This window comes from Blennius ocellaris (genome assembly GCF_963422515.1).
Source record: "Blennius ocellaris genome assembly, chromosome: 5".
Lineage (NCBI taxonomy): Eukaryota > Metazoa > Chordata > Actinopteri > Blenniiformes > Blenniidae > Blennius > Blennius ocellaris.
In genome coordinates, this window is record NC_137654.1 from 23,486,090 (window position 1) to 23,503,768 (window position 17,679).

General features: G+C 41.1%; 1 protein-coding gene across 1 annotated transcript in view; it reads right to left on the bottom strand.

Annotated features, from left to right (window-relative positions):
• Positions 1–1,523: 1,523 nt before the first annotated feature.
• The window catches only part of LOC308129865 (cadherin-4-like), a gene marked incomplete at its 5' end in the record, with an annotated part of 228,922 nt that continues 212,766 nt past the window's right edge, over positions 1,524–17,679 (bottom strand). The window contains 6 exons of the mRNA XM_080495974.1: positions 1,524–1,878; positions 3,683–3,847; positions 4,019–4,158; positions 7,227–7,463; positions 7,896–8,135; positions 13,286–13,428. Of these exons, the coding sequence (XP_080352100.1) occupies positions 1,672–1,878; positions 3,683–3,847; positions 4,019–4,158; positions 7,227–7,463; positions 7,896–8,135; positions 13,286–13,428 (1,132 nt within the window). The 3' untranslated portion in view covers positions 1,524–1,671. The remainder of the gene's footprint in view (positions 1,879–3,682; positions 3,848–4,018; positions 4,159–7,226; positions 7,464–7,895; positions 8,136–13,285; positions 13,429–17,679) is intronic.

Here is a 17,679-nt window from a genome sequence, read left to right on the forward strand (position 1 = left end):
TAACAAATGTCTGTCTTGTAGAAAGAGTTATTACTCATGCTTTAGTTTAGGTGCCCCCTCCCGCCCTGCTTTGATAAAGTGCAGAATTTCGTAGAGGCTTTTCCCTTCCTTTAACTTCCTTTCAAAACCTCTTGAACTCCAAGCCAAAAATTTCAGGAGAAAATTTCAGATGAATGAAATGCAGCCTGAAGAGAGACAGATTGTGACGGCGCTAAGTCCCTGGCTGAGGCTCAATTCCCCCAGTTTCCATGACAGAGACCCGGACCAAAGTTTGTACTGTATGTTAAAACTTTTGTGAAGGAACAACGGCGAATCAAACAGAAGTAAAAAATAAGGTTGTACGAGCTCACAGTTGCCCGAGCTATTCGAAGCCCATTAGACACTTGTTAGTGGATTCCTCTGTGTACTACCTGGGGCTATGTCAATTACCTTTAAGTGTAGGAATAAGCATGCAAAACATTAATAAGGCGAAGTCTCCTCAAATAACCCTCACATGTACTTCACATACAGGGACTCCATATCAAACCTTTTTAAGATTTTAGTTGCAAACACAATAAAACAAACACAGCTGTTATTGAAGCCACTATAAACAAAGACACGCAATGCATTTCTTCTCTAAGACAGTCCCATTATGTATTTTTGTGATTTTTCGGTAATCACATTCAAGTTGGCTGTGATCTAGGAGGACAGATATGCCTGACTTGAAAAGTTAATGATTTGTCCATAACTTCCAGACACACTGTAGGCCTATGTACAGTACGTTTACATTAAAACGCCCTCGTGAGTCAGTCGCTGCTCCACTGACGCCAGCGCTGACACCTCCCACAGCGACCACAGCCCTGCAGGACGGGAGAAATGACAAGGGAGGTCTGAATTAAAGGGTCAGGGGTCGTATGGGGGCATGTAGGCCCGGAAAATGGCAACCAATCCTGAGTTAGCGGGAGTCTGCTAAGATACGCACCACTGAAGGCACTTTTTTTTTAAACAACAGTGCTTCTGTTCTAAGTAATTCAAGTTCAAGAAAGAATAAACCAGGGCCCTCCTTGCAGGAAGGACTTTCATATCTATGTTCTTGTTCTTCTCCTTTTTTTTCACCCCTTTTGTTTGCCTCAGACAAAGCAAGCAGCTCAACATAAAGCTTCTTCAGAGAGGCAGGCGGGGGCTGACAGCGAGGGAAAAGTGAAAACCCTCAGGAATAGGGAACGGCTTGAATCGAAGGGGAATGAGGACAGGAAAAAAAAAAAAGCGCAACACAAACTAAAGTAAAAACAGAATCTGACAAATGTAACTACATTCTACATCTAGCATAACCCCCCCCCCCACCCACCCCCCAAAAAAATAAAGAATTCTAACCAAAGCACAAGAGTTTTGAAAATACACACTGTGTGAAGCCTGTAGAATCAGAGCCTCTGTCTGAGTCTCAGACAGGCTCAGAGCAGGAGACGGTCGAGAAGAGCTCCTGAAACTGACTCGGCACTGGTCCTCTGTGGTGGCTAATTTGATTGGTTGGTTGGTTGGTCAGTCAGTTGGTCGGTGTGAACGTGTCCTAGATAACGTGTGTTCAGTACGGGTGTAAAAGCCCCATGTGGCATAGGGGCAGAGCATGGCAGGCCAGCTGACGGGACGAGGGAGAGTGTGCATGTGTGACGGGGACAGACTTGTTTTATTTTCTTAGTCCTCGTCCCCTCCTCCGTACATGTCGGCCAGCTTCTTAAAGCGGGGGCCCCAGTCGTTGAGGTAGTCATAGTCCTGGTCTCCCGTGCTGGAGGAGTTGAGCGAGCTGACGGAGCCGGCGGTGGAGCCGCTGCCCTCGTAGTCAAACACGAGGAGGGAGTCGTAGGGGGGCGCCGTGGGGTCGTTGTCTGCTGCTCGCAAACCCTATAGAGGAAAATAACCACACAAAAAAAACAGTAGGTTATTACATGTCTCGTGGAGAACATGATGGATGAAAGAGCAGCTCTGGCCAGCGATGAAAGGTAAAAACTAAATACTATTAAATTCATCAACTCAGCTCATAGTAGAGAAATGCTCTCCAAAGTCATAATTCCTGTGAAAGAAAATAACACGAGGATTGAATATTATTATTCTTAAAAAGGTTATTCAACTGGGTTTCCAGAGGAAGAACAACATTGGGTGAACAAAAGTAGGAGAAAGAGAAAGAAGTTCAGCACTGTATATTAAAATATAGTGGAGCGCTGAAGGTCGCTGCTTTTACTTAAATTCACCAAGAAATGTTTCTCTGTTCGGAATACTTTAACATTAATGTTGTTCACAATTAAAAGAAAACCTTAAGACTTGACATCAGATTGATGTCGACATTCATATCCATATAGATTCATATAGTGAATACACACCTTACATACTGATGAGAACAATCAATAATTATTAAATTATGAAATATAACTTAAATCTGCAGTTTATAAAGTATAGTGAAATGTGAAGATGCCTTTGCTGCAGCTTGATATGTGTTATAGCTTAATAATCTATATAACATTGCACATGGAAAATGTCAGTGAACACATGTTCCTATATAGGCAGTGCTTTGATTTTACATCAAAATAGAAGAACTGCTAATGTGGTTGTTCTTGAGGTCTGAAATTTAGTATCTTAATTACTACTTTGGAGAATTTTGCAGTGAAGGGTAAAGCGTACCTAAAGTCCTTAACATTTATAAGTTTTGAGGAGATAAGCAGCATAAATGGCTGATTAAACCATCATTACGGGCTTCCTGGGGCCAATTCTTCTAGTACAGCACAGCTGGTTTAAAGTCTGCAGTTTGTGTTCAGAAGCACGTCTGGATCAAAGCTTCTTTTCATCAGGCCAGCAGTCACTGTGAATGCATGAATTATAGTGTATCGTGTACATAGATGCAAAAATAAGGAGCTTCCTTTCGATTAAATTTTAGTCACTACAGTACAGTGATCTGAAGGTCAGGCAGATGAAGAGACTGGGTTTCTTCGAACCCCCCCCCCAAAAAAAAAAAAAAAAAACAGGCAATGCTGTGGATAGAAACCTAAAAAGTCTCGTTCCCCGTGGGAACAATGCGTTGCAGAAGCAGCGTGTGTTTGCAGTGTTTGTGTTTTACCAGACTGCTGGAGCGAGATCAGGTGAGTACATGTGTTAGGAGGAAAAGAGGGAAAAAGGTACAGAAAGAGAGGGAGAGGTGAGAGAGGAAGAGAGAGAGAGAGAGAGAGAGAGAGAGAGAGCTGAAGAGAGAGTCAAGGCTGAATGGATGAAAGCTGAACAGCTGCCAACACCTCTCGAGTGTGAACGTGTTGTCACAAGTCTGTCAATCAGCATTTTCTCGCATCAGTGTGCCAGCACTGGAGTTGTGAGTGTGACAGTGCATGTTTGCACGTGTGTATGTGTACGTGTATGTGTATGTGTACGTGTACGTGTATGTGTATGTGTATGTGTATGTGTATGTGTATGCGTATGCGTATGCGTGTGTGTATGAATGTGTGAGTGAGTGTGTATAAACCTGACAAAGTGAGAGTAACTGTAAAGTAAAACAAATCACGTTCCCACCACCACACTGGAGTGTACATACAGAGCAGCTTCCAGAGATGTGTAATCACATTAAATGTCAGATCGATGGAGAGTTACAGTGAGAGGCCAACTCTCAGCGGGAGAAGCAGTCTAATGACTGCTGAGACCTTGCGAGCACAGTGTGTGAATTTACCTCATGGATAAAGTCCCCAATGTCTCCGGGGTGGGGCACGACGGGTCTGATGGGGTACTGGGACTCCGGGATGATGGGACGCTCGTCTACCCTGCGGACACCGGGCGGCTTGCTGATGATGTGCTCCAAGGAGTCGGGCTGCTGCAGCTGGCTCAGATCATAGTCCTGCACGGCCACAGGGGGCACAGAGATGCAAGCAACGCAAAAGGTCAACTCTGGAAAGCACGTATGCACTGTCTTCACGTGTGTGTGTGTGTGTGTGTGTGTGTGTGTGTGTGTGTGAGTGTGTGTGTGTGTGTGAGCGAGCGCGCGTGTTTGTGTCCTGCAGGAGCTCACTTGGTCCTCCTCTCCTCCTCCCTCTTCATCATATTTGAGGATGTTGTCTCTGACATCGTCTTCAGGGTCAATAAGCAGCTGCTTCGTCTGCCTCTCCTTCTCTCTGCGCTTGATCCACACCACAAACAACAACACCATGCCTGCAAGGATACACATATGATTGTGACAGACCTTTAGGGTATGCTGCAACAACTAGCAAGAAAATGGAGGAATAATACAAAACAACTGACAATCAGGAAGGACTTCAGAGTTTTCTTTTTAAATAGTCACAAGTCTACTTCTTTGCTTACGGCTGAGTGCGGAGAAGTTGGGATTTTACACAGATTATGTTAGGCACGTGTAATTTTCAAGATCTCTGTTGAGCAATTTAGAATTGTAACATGTTGGCATCTGCTCATATTCACCATAAATGTTTATGGCATCTTGCAGCTCACAACATTGGCCTAACTGACTCTTTGAATACAAAAGGTGCATATGTATGAAATTAGATTACAGTCATACTTAAAACACCAATAAATCTCCAAATCGCTTCCTGTAGGTCAGGAAAAAACAGCCTATGTTTGGTTGACATGACAACTATGTATGAGGGCGGTATTGTTGTACAATCAACACAATACTCTGCAGGAGGGGGGCTACAGATTAATAGGTCAATGACAATCTATGTGCTGCCTGATCTTCTAAAGTTGTGGTTGTATGATATCTGGAGAAAACTTGATATTGCACTGATCTCCTAACTGACACACTAAAGATTGTGCCAAACACAATAATACAATAATAGATATCTGAGAATGTTTGCGTCACAAACAGAGATGCTGAGGTTTTTGAGGTGAGATGCATTTCCTCTTTTGGCTCACCACAACTTTTATTCTAAGACCTTATTTTAAGATGATTTCTGTATTGTGCCCTGTATTTCATCTTGAAATCTGTTTTGGAATCTCTTCTGGTGCTCTTGCCTTTATGCCAGTTTTGACTTTATGGCAGATTGTCTCAGCTTTCTTTTTCTATTTTTTGTTTTGCCAAATTGTAACTTATTTGGTTTAACAGTCCAATATGTTTGATAACTTCCTCCACAACACATTTTATTATCACAGTTCATTTTCTGAGGCCCAATGAAGCGGCTGAACTTGGTTACTGTCTTATCTTTGTGTTAATTTTAATTTTGTGACCTTTTAAATGTTTTACTCTGGCTCGAGTGTTCCTACACTGCAGATGTCAAACAGTTCTCTGCAGTTGCTGCTGCCTTGATTTTAAATTTAGTCTTTGCATCTGTGTTTGTTTATATGGTGTTAATAACTTTGTGCTGCATTATTATTTTATGAGCAGTGCTCTGGAAATAAAGATTAATTGATTGATTGACTGAACCAAATCAAATTGAAGTGATTGAAATGCTTTGAGATGCGTCCTTCCAGGACAAATGAGAACATGCACAGACACATTTCATTTAGTTCATATGGGGGCACAGAGATCCATACTCTGGTGAACAAAAGGAGTGATGCATGCAAAACTCTGACAGTGGAACTGAAGTTCCTGGTCTGAAGCCTCCCGGCCTGATCCATCTGCAGCGAGTGAATCTCTGTCTTGTCTGTCTGTCCTATCTTTTTCTCTCATTCTATCCCATAACCCCAATCCGAATAGCAGAAAGCCGCCACCTCTGAGCCTGGTTTTGCAAAGCTTTCTTCCTATAAAAACGGGAGTTTTTTCTTTCCACAGTTGCTTGTGCTTGCTCATGTGGAATTGTTATGTTTTTTTCCGTAAAAGTTCCCTGAAATGAATGTGTTGTTTTTGGTGCTATATAAAGTTGAATCGAAAACTCTGATTTCGATACTCTCGTTTGAATGTGATGTCCCACAAAATGCACACAAACAGAAATCTATTTGCGTACGCATGCAATATAGCATGCTTCATACAGAGTCTTAGGAAATCAGGCCCATTGTGTCGTTATGTTTTTTTTGTTTTTTTTTAAGTCTTCTGTCTTATCTGAGCATTTGTTTTATCAACTTGAGCCCAAGTTTGATTGTTTGTCTCACTCATGATGTGCTCTACCTGTACGTCATCACCTTTGTGTTCTTAGGTTGATGTAGTTTCCCTTTGTCTCTGAAGGTCCGATTGTTTTTCTTGCTCGTTTGTCCACTTTGTCTCACAAGTTTGTTCACGTTTACCTTAACAACTTGCTCACTACTTTAACCTACACCCCATGTTTGTTTGATTGGATTTTGTGTTACTTAAAAAAAAAAAAAATCTTTATTAAAGGTCACTTTAAGTCCTGCTTTTGTGTATTGCTCTCTTTTGATCAGCGTCAAATAATTAGCAGAACACAATTACCAGACTATTTTAATATTTAATTCTCACCATTTCAAATCAGTGCCTAATAACTGATGACCTGTCAATAAGGTTTGGTTGAGTTATTTGAGGTAGAAGATGCTTCTTATGCACCAGCAGATGTGTCAGCATTAAATAGCAGCTTGAACTCATTTATGATTTAGCCCAGTTGGCTTCTTGGAATGCCAATCTAACCTTGAAGCATGAATATCAGTCTGACATTTGTTTCACAGATGCTTAAAAAAGGCATCAGCATGACCTTTCCATTACTAATCACACAACAATACCAGAACAGAATGCATCAACAGGTCTCAAAACTGTTATTTGTTGATTAGTTAAGAAAGCATTTGTTTTCTTGTGTTTTGATCGTTAATTTTAGGCATTATTTCTTTTTATCAACGTAATTGAACTTTATTCTTTGTGGAAGGTGTTTGTGGATCATCACTAAAAATACTTTTTTCTCAACTGGGTGTGTAAACAAACATAAAAGTATTATTTTATTTAAGTGGGCCACTTTCAAACTTAAGCTTGTAGTGAAAACAGTGATAAAATAATTCAACAATATTGGGAATGATTGTGTGAAATAACTTGGGAACAAATCTTTCTAGTTGTTGATCTGCAGGACTTTCTGTGTGAGCAACAAAGTAAAGCAATAACTGTTGTTACAGACACCAGAAATATTTCACCAGTAGTGAAGGATTCATCCATTATCCAAAGTGCTGCTCATGTTGGTGGATTAAAGCCTGGTGAATGTTTAATGACTGCCCTGTGCTGCACTTCTTTTTTTTTTTTTTTTGGAACAAAGGCAATCAGAGGATACTTTTGATCCTGTAAATGCATGGGCGTGTGACATGCTTGAGAGCTGAATATTGAAAGATCCAGGACTCACTTAGCAGTATGATGATGCAGATGAGGATGGAGATAATTGCTCCAGTCCCGAGTCCTGCGGCCGCCACAGCCCCGAGTGTGGTGCAGTCTCCGTTTTCATCGCACGGGCAGACTTTCACTTTGATGATTGACCTGTTGGACAACGGAGGGTTCCCCGAGTCCGACACTGTTACTGGGACCTCATACACCCCTGGCTCCAAATATATCTGGTACCGCAGACTCAGACGAGCATAATCGCCTGTGCAGAGTGAATCAGAAAAAGAAAAGTCATATTTATTAGTCCAAAATTAAATTTCTATCTGAAGATTAAATTACTATGATATAACACTGATGTTCAGCCAGGCAAAAATCTTAATTAGAATCTGATTTCAATATTAAATCTAAAGTTTTCGAAACCTTGGAAACTTTAAATTCTTTTTCATTCTGTGTAATGAGCTCAAAACATGTATCTTGTTAAAGTTTTCCTTCAGGGAAAAAAAGAAAGTTAAATCAAAATCTGCTTAAATATTGTAACCATGGGCCTTTTGACACACTTGAAACCACGAAAGGCAATTTCAAAAGAAATAGAAATAAGAACTATAGAACCAGTACATGGCTAATAACTTTAAATAGTGCCAAATATCCACAAAAATATCAAAAACATTTGTTTTTCATTGCTTTTCCACCTCACCGCTGATCCGGGAGATAGTCCAGTTGCGGCGGATGCTTGTGGGGTAGTTCGGCAGCTCAAAGACAAAGGGTCCAGCGTTGGGGTCTGTGTCCGCATCCGCAGCAGTGATATTGACACCATTGACGTTCTTGTTCACCCGTTCACAGATCTGAGACTCCTTGGGTATGAGCGCTGGGGGGTTGTCATTAATATCTATCAGATAGATCTGCAATGTGCCCGTGCCGCTGGCTGCAGGAGAGCCTGAGAGGAAGAAGACGTAAAAGAATACATCAAGACGGGAGGAAAAGATGACGAGAGAAGACATGTGCAATGAAAGGAAGTGAAGTCCAACAGAAGAAGGCAATAATGAAAAAGGATAAGAAAGAGAGAGAGAGAGACGAAAAAAAAAGAAAAAGAAGCAAAAGGAACATTGTTCATTCACGATGATGCTGGAGGTGGGGATGGTATAGAGCTGGAGGAGAATTTTCCCCGTTGACAGAAATGCTTCTGACAGTTGTGCTTTCCAGTTCCTCTTTTAGCCTTAGAGCCAAATCAAACCCATCACAGTCAATCCAGATGCAGGCACAGCACATCCAATCGCATAGAGATGCCTTAGGTACACTAATGATGACTGTAACACAATCAAACAACTCCTTGTCTTTGTGTGTTTACACAATACTATGAGAGTCATCTATGGCTTTGGACATAAAGACTCTTCATTAAAAATATATTTCTGAAAGACAAAACACTGTTATCGCACACATTTCCAAATTGTTGCACACAAGTACTTGTATCGTATATATTGAGTGATTATGTGTGTCTTCGTTGCACGCACACCAAATAGATATTTGGGTTTTCGCATTATTAAAAATATCTATTTTGCTTTAAAAGCCATTAAGGACATCTCTAAAGTCTATACGTTACCTGAGCAAGCAAAGCACTGTAAAAGCTGTTTAACCATGTCGTATAATGTCACTCTGAGAACACTTTGAATGTAATAGGAGACAGTTGGTCTGAAGCTACCAGAGACATTCTTTTACAGCTGCTGCTAAAGCTACACCATCAGCTTTGGACTGCAATAACATGCACTGGTGCACACAGGCACACTCACACCCAATCTGCAGGCACATTGATGAAGTTGCTTCAGTGATTGAACACAGCAACAGACCGTCAGGCACTGCTTTTATAGAGGATAAAGAATAGACTGATCAGCAAGTGGATAGCTGAGCAGAGAGAATAATGCATGAAAACATAAGTGCAATGCAAAAAAGTAAAAAAAATTATTAATTAATTAAAGAAAATAAATATATATATATAAAAATATAAACTTGAGAGTGTCTTTGCAGTACAAAGCTAGGAGCTGTTTATTGACTGAGTGTCAGGGGGTGACGACCCCTAGCTGCCTCCAATTACGAATCATTTCCCTGTCATGCCCCAATGGCTGAGCCATTGCATAGAATCAGGAAACCCCAGGGCCCATCTCTGGGACGAGATAAGGGCGATGTAATTTACAAAGATTTATGCAAAGCTTACAAATCTGCCAATTAAATGTAGCAACAGAGCAAGACATTTGCCACACGAAGAGCATGAGCGAGCTGAGAACAGGGGCAGGAGTGAGATTGGTGACAGCTTGAGCTCTGTCTGCCTGGTAATGCCATGATTAATACTGCAGATGTCTCTTGAACATTGGACTGATTAATAAAGACTGGACAAGTGATCTCTGAGTTACAGTATGGAGGGAGGATTGAGGCTAGTAACCTGTCGATTGTGTGCTCTGTCTTTTGTCAAGCGTTGGCTGGAATGAGCCCCAGCTTTAATTATTCTAATTTGGAAGAGCGAGTCCAAGAGATGTAAGGATAAATGAATGAATCAATGAACATCTTCAGTATTTAGGAGCTTTAAATATATTTCCAAGTTTTACTGAGGGCCATTAAATTGATCTCCATCCATTTTCTATACTGCTTTATCCAGTTGAGGATCACAAGGTGCCAATCCCAGCTAACTAAAGGCAAAGGCAGGTACAGGTTTCCAGTTCAACACTGAACAAACACAGACAATCAGACACTCTTCCATCCATACCCAGTACCTAGAATTATAATATTAATAAGGTAAGTAATTCATTATATTTAGGAGGCATCAAATAAAACATTGCAGCCACCTTCATATGCGCACCAATGGCCTGGTCCAATTCAGGCTTGATATTGTGTAATCAATAATAATGTGTGGATTTTATTATACAATATTTTCTTGTGTTGTCGCCTTTCTTAATATTGGCAAACTCTCTGAATCTATTGTTGCTCTTGTTTTGCCTCATAGCTTTAGTATAGATTTACTTGCTGTAAAACTCTGATATGTTTGATAAATTCAACATGTCCAACTCTGTGTTTGTGGTGGCTCAGCGCTCTAGCCAGTAAGTCCACAGTGACTGCAGGCCATAATGCATGCAAAACCCTCATTCTATACTCATGCAAAATGACACTCATATTATATGTGGTTATCAGTTGCAAAATGCAAGCAGACCAAAAGTGCAATCCAATTGTTTGAGCATGATGTTTTACACAGGTTCGTGACAAAACAGGTCGAATATTAACAGGCTAACACATCATGATGTGCAGCTTCATAGTGTTCATCCAGTGTCGGTCTGGATCAATCCAGCTAGTCCATCACAGGTCGGCACACCAAATATTGATTTGATCCAGAATTGTCTTCACTTGATTTTTCTGAGAATAAACAGTTAATGCAATTATATTATAACATTTTCGAACAGGAAGGCAGACACGGAACTAAGAGCACTTATTAATGTCAAGCACATACGTATTCAGTCTCTGGGCGGAAACCAGAGAACCAAGAGATGTATGCAAAGAAAGAATGTGCAAACTCCCAGGCTTGATTCAAACCTAGATATTCTGAGTAGCTGTAGCTGTAATGAAGAACGCTTAATACACATTTAACACTGACAGTATGGGGCTGAAGTGTTAGGCAGGTGTGAAAAAAACTGCGGCGGTGTAAAAATGTTTAAACGAGTCGTGTTAACAGTTTATTTACATCAAGATTTTCAACAAATCCAATGAAGAGAAATCTGAATCAAATCAATATTTGGTGTGCTTACCCTTTCCCTTTATCGCAGCGCTGTTACTTGGCCACACATTTTAAACACCTGCCTAAAACTGTACTGTACATACTGAACCATAAATATATGTGTTTAATAAACACAGGTTCAGTTGCACACACTTGCTGACACACACGAACACTCCACTCACACATACACGGAGGCTCTTCTGTTCAGCTGGTTTGTTAATCCCAGCCATGTATGGGGGACATGTGGAAGCAGCTTGCCACAGCTGATATGAGAATTATGGGGGTTTTAACCAGCTAAATAAATAATTATGTTTGTGTAAATTCCTCAAAAGGATTTGTATTAACTCCCTTTTTTTTGATGGTGGTTGAGAGGTGTTCAGCCATAGTGAAAAGACTTGTAGGAAATCTACTATATGCTCTTCAACAAACGTATGAACATGAAAAATACCAGATGTGTTTTACGAGACAAAGGTGTCCTAAAGTGGCAGTGAAAATCATTCAGGGATGACATTAAAATTGTACTTTTCAACGTGCTGTCACCACCTCTACGTGTCCCGTCCTACTATCCTCACTGTCTCATAGCACTTCTTACCATAATCCCTCTCATGTTGTGACGGCTGGCACTCCAGCAACACCCACGTAATCAGACTGATGTACATGCATTTGCACATGCCAGCACACATGTACGCAACCTGAACTTTCGGCGTCGTGTTTTGTGCTTTCCTTTCCGCAGTTCCGGTATCAGTCATACATAGTCCTAACATGCCTGTCTAAATAGTGTGCTTCATGGACGTAAGGTTGAGAATAACAATTTGTGGGTTATTCGAGGAAATGGGTAACATGCAGCTATGAAGAAGGTCATTAAAACACCCAGAAACAAAATGGCAACACATGTTGGTGTCTTCCACTGTCAATCACCATGAAAAACTGAGGACTACACGCGCACACACACGCATGCTCGCACAAATTTGCTGCGAATGAATGCGACCACTCATACGAACGTCTATAAATACAGCAATGTTTCAAAGCCAGCTCAACTTAAGGTAAACACACCAGTGCACTGCATGTCACTGATAAGGTAATTTTGGAGGAAAAAAGCTTTCCCTTTTTACTTCAGAAAAAGCACTCACTTCCACTTGAGGGAAAAAAAAAAAAAGGGAACTTATTTGTTTACCGTGATGGAGTCTGTGCTTGGTTAAGCTCGAGTTTCAACTTTGAGGTAGAACAAATAATGTGTGCTACAGAAATTTGCAAAGCGAGATGAAGACGGCGGGTTTGGGCAGAGGATGTGAAGATCTAAGCTGTGACCAGTTGTGTGAATCGAGGATTTTCTTTAGCTTCAAAACAGGACCACTGTTGTCGTGTGTGACATGCCCCCATATTCTTCTCTCAATTTTAGATCAAGATGATGTACAGTATATTCAAATACAATAAAGCCTCAGTATTATTCATTCACAAAGCTGGAGACCATTTTTAAATCCTTTATGAGCAAATGAGCAAAAGGGCAATTCTTGAGGAATCAGTTCTTATTTTGACATGTGTTTTATTGTAAAAATGGACAGATATGCCCTCAGAAGCTTTAAGCAAATCACTACAAACATTTGAGTATCTTAAGGTCAAACTTGCATTCATCTCATTCATGCTCAGCCAACGTTTAGCTGTAATTCATAATGGCAGTGAACATAGCAAGATGCAAATGAATTTAGAGAAAAAAGAACAGTGCAATACAGTTTCTTCATAAATAAAAACATTGAAGTCCCACATTTACAAACATTTACATATTCATTCAACGTTTTATTGCCAAGTTATACCAAAATGTGGGCGGATGAGACCCTCCTCGCAGATTGTACATGAACTTTCCACCCTCAGGCCATCCAGCCCTCTGATTCACACGCCACACATGCTTTGTGGTAATTTATGGCTGGATGCCAGATTCCCTGATCTTTTTCACACGAGTAAAAACTAATTAATTAAATTACTAAACGGCTGATGAGATCCTAAAGAAATAATGTCAAATGTTCCATTTCAAGCCTGTTAGGTCTTTATTTTTAGTCTGCAATTGTTGTAGTTTTACCCCAATCTCATTTATTTCATCATGATTCCTTCTCAGAAATTTCAATGAATAAAATCTTGCTGTGAAAAGACCCCTTAATATTTCTGGTGCCCAGCCCACATTTTCTAAATGAATTGAAACGTGAGAGGTTGTTCTGGGGGCTGTAAATAAATTGTGCAAAAGGCTAAAGCCTGTACGAGTGAGGTTATACCTGGGAAGGACAAAAAAAATTGAAAAATGCAGTAATAGGTGCAACATGTGGTGTGAAATAGATTCTTACCATTATCCGTAGCGAGAAATGTGGCTTCATATATATTATTTTTCACGTAAACGGACTCCCGGTCAAGCATTGCTGTTGTTACGATCTGACCATTAGTTCTGTTGATGGACAACCAGTCCGCAGGGTCGTTCAGCTTTGAATACCTAAAGACACACAAGGACAGATCGATGGAGAAGTTAGCGTTGGCGTTTCCATGTTTACAAGCAATTATAAATTTTCTCCTGCTCCTGTGAAAACATAGATTGCCTGGAAATACACAGACACACACACACTCACAAAACCACAACAGCCTGACCTTCACACAGTTTAATTCTTCATTGACTTCTTCCACAGTGCCTGCAGCCTACAGTCAATTTCACCTCATTTTTCACTCCTGTGTACCAAGTATTGAAGTCAATTATCTCCCTAGTTAAGCATTGCAGCAAATGGCTGTATGTGTGTGTGTGTGTGTCTGTGTGTGGGGCACGTGCACATTTACCAGGAAGTGTTTGCTGAAGCTGGGGACAGCCCGAGTGTGGTATACACACGCAAGCATTAGTGTTTGCATGTTTGCAAATGTGGCTGAGAGTGGATAGGGATGCTGTGTGCAGTTGGGATGATAGGATCTGGGTAGCTATCATCAAACAGGAGAGTGGATGTGGTAGCAGGTGGCGTCACTCCCCGGGGAAAAAGGGCAAGGGGAAGGAACAGCAGATCAACTGAAACAGCGAATCCAATCTCGCTCTCATCTAACTGTTCTTGTTTCTTGGGCGTTTGTCACATTTGGCTTGTTTCACACTTTCAGTTTTATCTGATCTCTCTCAAGTCATACGCCTCACCTCATCTGCCCATACTTTTGCATTCACACATCCCCCCCCCCCCCATCAGTGTCTAGAGCTTCTCCTTCTCCTATCTTTTGCTTCATGACACAGAGTTCACCAACCCCTTTTTTTTTTGCTGCAGTTTCTCCATTCTGAGTGAATCAACATCTACAAACATGTGCCACTTTGACCTCCTGCAACAAGGTTTCTGCATCAGCTTGATTTCATTTACTAAATTTCAGTTTGGGTAAAAAGGGCCTGTTGGTATATGACAGCTTTTAAATCAATCTAGATTGAAGTGGATTTGACCTTAACCTTGGTGTTTTATGTTTGCTAAATGGCAGACTGTTAGTGTACATCCTGCTTGTTTTTTTGTACTCGCTTAAATACGGCATGTACAGTTCTACTTAAATGGAGGAGAATGAAAGCCAAGAAGGATGGGTGGCAGTAAGGAGGGAGGTTGGGGAGGGGTGGATGGAGAGCGTAATCTCTTCCCTGCAGTGACGGAGGTGGGATTTTCCCAGCAGGCAACGGGCATGATCCCAAGCGTAGCACAGTGCGAGGAAGGGGATCACAGAGATGACATTCCCACACTCGACGCAGTTTCACACAGGCTAGCCAAGCCCACAGCCGCTAACTGGCGGACTGTGAAATCACCACCAGGACTGCACTGAGTCCATCACAGTGGGAGGGTGGGATAAAAGGGTGGGGGAAATGATCAGGGATGGGTGAGAGGGGGAAAAGGTACTGGAGGAGTTGACGTTCGGAAGGAGCAGCGGGGCTCTATCATCTCACTTCAATGTCCTCATTAGGAGTGACTGGATCCCGACTATTCTGCTCTGTTCGATAGCATTTCTGTTGGCTTCAATGTGCTAAACTCAGTAATTGTACAGGAGGGTAAACAGCATGGTCTACTTTTATCTAAGCACAGACAAAGTAATACATCAATACTCAAATGTAATATCTATAGTTCCTGGGAAAAAGAAAAGACTGATTTGAATGAATTAGAAAAATAGTATTGATTTGTGAAATAGATTTTCAGAATGTTGCTCCAAGGGCTGATAGAAACATCTGTCACCAATATGAAGTAAAATCCAGTCAAAATCAAGATTGAAAGTCCAAAGTGTCAACATCCGGCCAACCAGCACCTTTAAAAGATCACAGATCAACTCTGCATTTATTGTTTCTTTTTTCTTCCCAATAAGAAAAGTCTCAAATTATGGATTTTACATAATTTACCCAGCAATCTCATAGTGATGTTTCAATTCCAAGAAGTCACTGCTGCATATGCTTGACCCAAAACCACAATTAACAGTGTTTTTTTTAATCTGAAGCACTGACTGTTCATTACTTAGCCATGAAAGCTACAGTGTCTATGTGACACGCCTGGAGGACGACAATACTGTCAAACAGTTTACTGTAAGAAGACATGGATTCTAAGTAATGAAGTCTTGTAGAGGAAGTGACAGTAGGATTATGAAATCTGTACCAGATAATGAACATTTCTGTCTTTATTGGCTGTATTGTTGATGGGTTTAATTTTTCACATTGCTATGAAGTAGTGGTGGTCTTGTGGTTACCACTCTAGCCCTCTGTGTGCATGTGCGTGTGCGTGTGTGTGATTAAGTGTGATACTGAACTGAAGAACACCATTTTTTTGTTTATTTTTCCCCCCATGTCTTTTTTATACTTAGTCACATTGTCACATTGAAATTAAATTAAATTAGCAATTTCCCGAGTAACTGAAATACAATCTTTCTTTGTTTCTTCTCTCCTCTCCATGCTCTCTATTTTCTCTTTGCTGAATACTGAACACATTGTTTATTTGTTTGCTCCTTGATGCAAAACAAACATGCAAAAATTGCAAAAATGTGATTTAGCCCCTTTTGATGTAATTATTTGAACTGCTATTCTGTCAAACCTGTATTAAAATACTGCCCGTGAAATCTTTCCTTTCTCTTTTTCCTTCATTCATTTATCTATAAATACATGTTTGTGTGATTTTGATTACCCAATTATTTAAAAGTATGGGACAGAAGAGAATTGAAGAAACTAGTGTATGCGAGACATTTTCCTCCTTAATGGCCCAGGAAATGCCACTGGGCACCTATTCTTTCTTAGGCACACTCAATGATATGCAAGCGTGTGTGTGTGCACTATGATTAAAACGCCACAGCAGAAAGGTTTGCTCACAAAGCAAAGTGCTCTGCTCACCGCCACACTTTAATTAAGTCCCTTAAACAGCCCTAAGTCCAGATGAAATAAAGCATATATGAAACAAATGAAGTCTGGTATGAACACTCTTTAGCTGAGCTCATTTCCAGCACAATGAGAGGAGGACTCCATTCCGTCACGAGTCCTGGAAAACTTCACTAAACTTCGGAGCAGGATGAAGTTGAATCTCAGTCGTTTCTACTTGGCTCCATTTCCTGACAATTCGAAGTGAGCGACAAGACTCCAGCTATTAGACTGAAGCCTGCGAAAACATTCATGCTGTGTTTTTGTTTACAGGTACCACCTGTAAACAACACTTTTGTGGGCAACTGGCAGTCCCCATCACAAACTTTTAATGAAGTGCCATAACCATTTTTTGTCTTGTTGGTGAAGGTAAACAGCTCTTGTTTTTTGTTGTGCAATTCCTGAATGCAAAATTCAGCTCATACAGTTTGTGAAAGTTCGACTCTTTCCTTCCTCTGTTTGATTTCCGATATTTTTCCAACCTCCCCTCCACCAAAAGGCTTCTCTCATTTGGGAGTTGGTGGGTGTGTGAGAGCTGCTAGATGTATGATTAGGCCTGGCAGGTTAGTGATCTTAGCAAGCAGCAAGGAGAGGGATGACATTTATTTTTCAAACCCCCGACCCTGAGGATGAAAAATGCATGTCTCAAGCTCAGCCAAGGCGGTTTGGGTAATCATTTATGCCAGTGTCTCCAGTCCCGTGTCTCGACCTTACTGGTTGGGTGTCTGACAGGTGATGCATGATGCCTCACTCTCTCTCCCGCTCAGGTCCCGTATGCATTGTTTTCCAACCAACCCCAACAGGACACCGTCAGTCTGTCCTGTCTTTGATGAGGACCTGTCAGGTTGAAATCGTGACCTGGAGTCGGCTCACCATGCTCGACTCCTTTCCACATTGCTCCCTCCAGCGTCCCTTAGTTTTTCTTTATTTCACTTTTGACTTTTAAGGCTCTGTCTAAATCTTCTCCTTGTCGTACCTCTATTTATTTATCTGCACCATCTATTCATGAAGACATAAAGCTCTTCGTCACACGAACAGACATGTGCTATAAATTACATGTAACACAGATCACGGTGGCTTATCTAAATGTCCCCCTCATGCTAAGTGACAATGTCAGTCGACAGGAATTGATGGGGTCTTGGGGTTTGTACACCGAGATCCGTTCTGTGTGCTAAGATTGAAGGAATAAAGGTTGATGCTAATACATTGAGCCGATTGGCAGAAATAGACGCCTGGATTTTAAAATAATAAGAAACACTGGTGTCTCTGCATAACGGCCTGCAGTCGGTACGGTGCAATGCAGTAGGATTGAAGATGATCCTATCCGGATGCATGCAAATGAATGAGGTGGCAAAA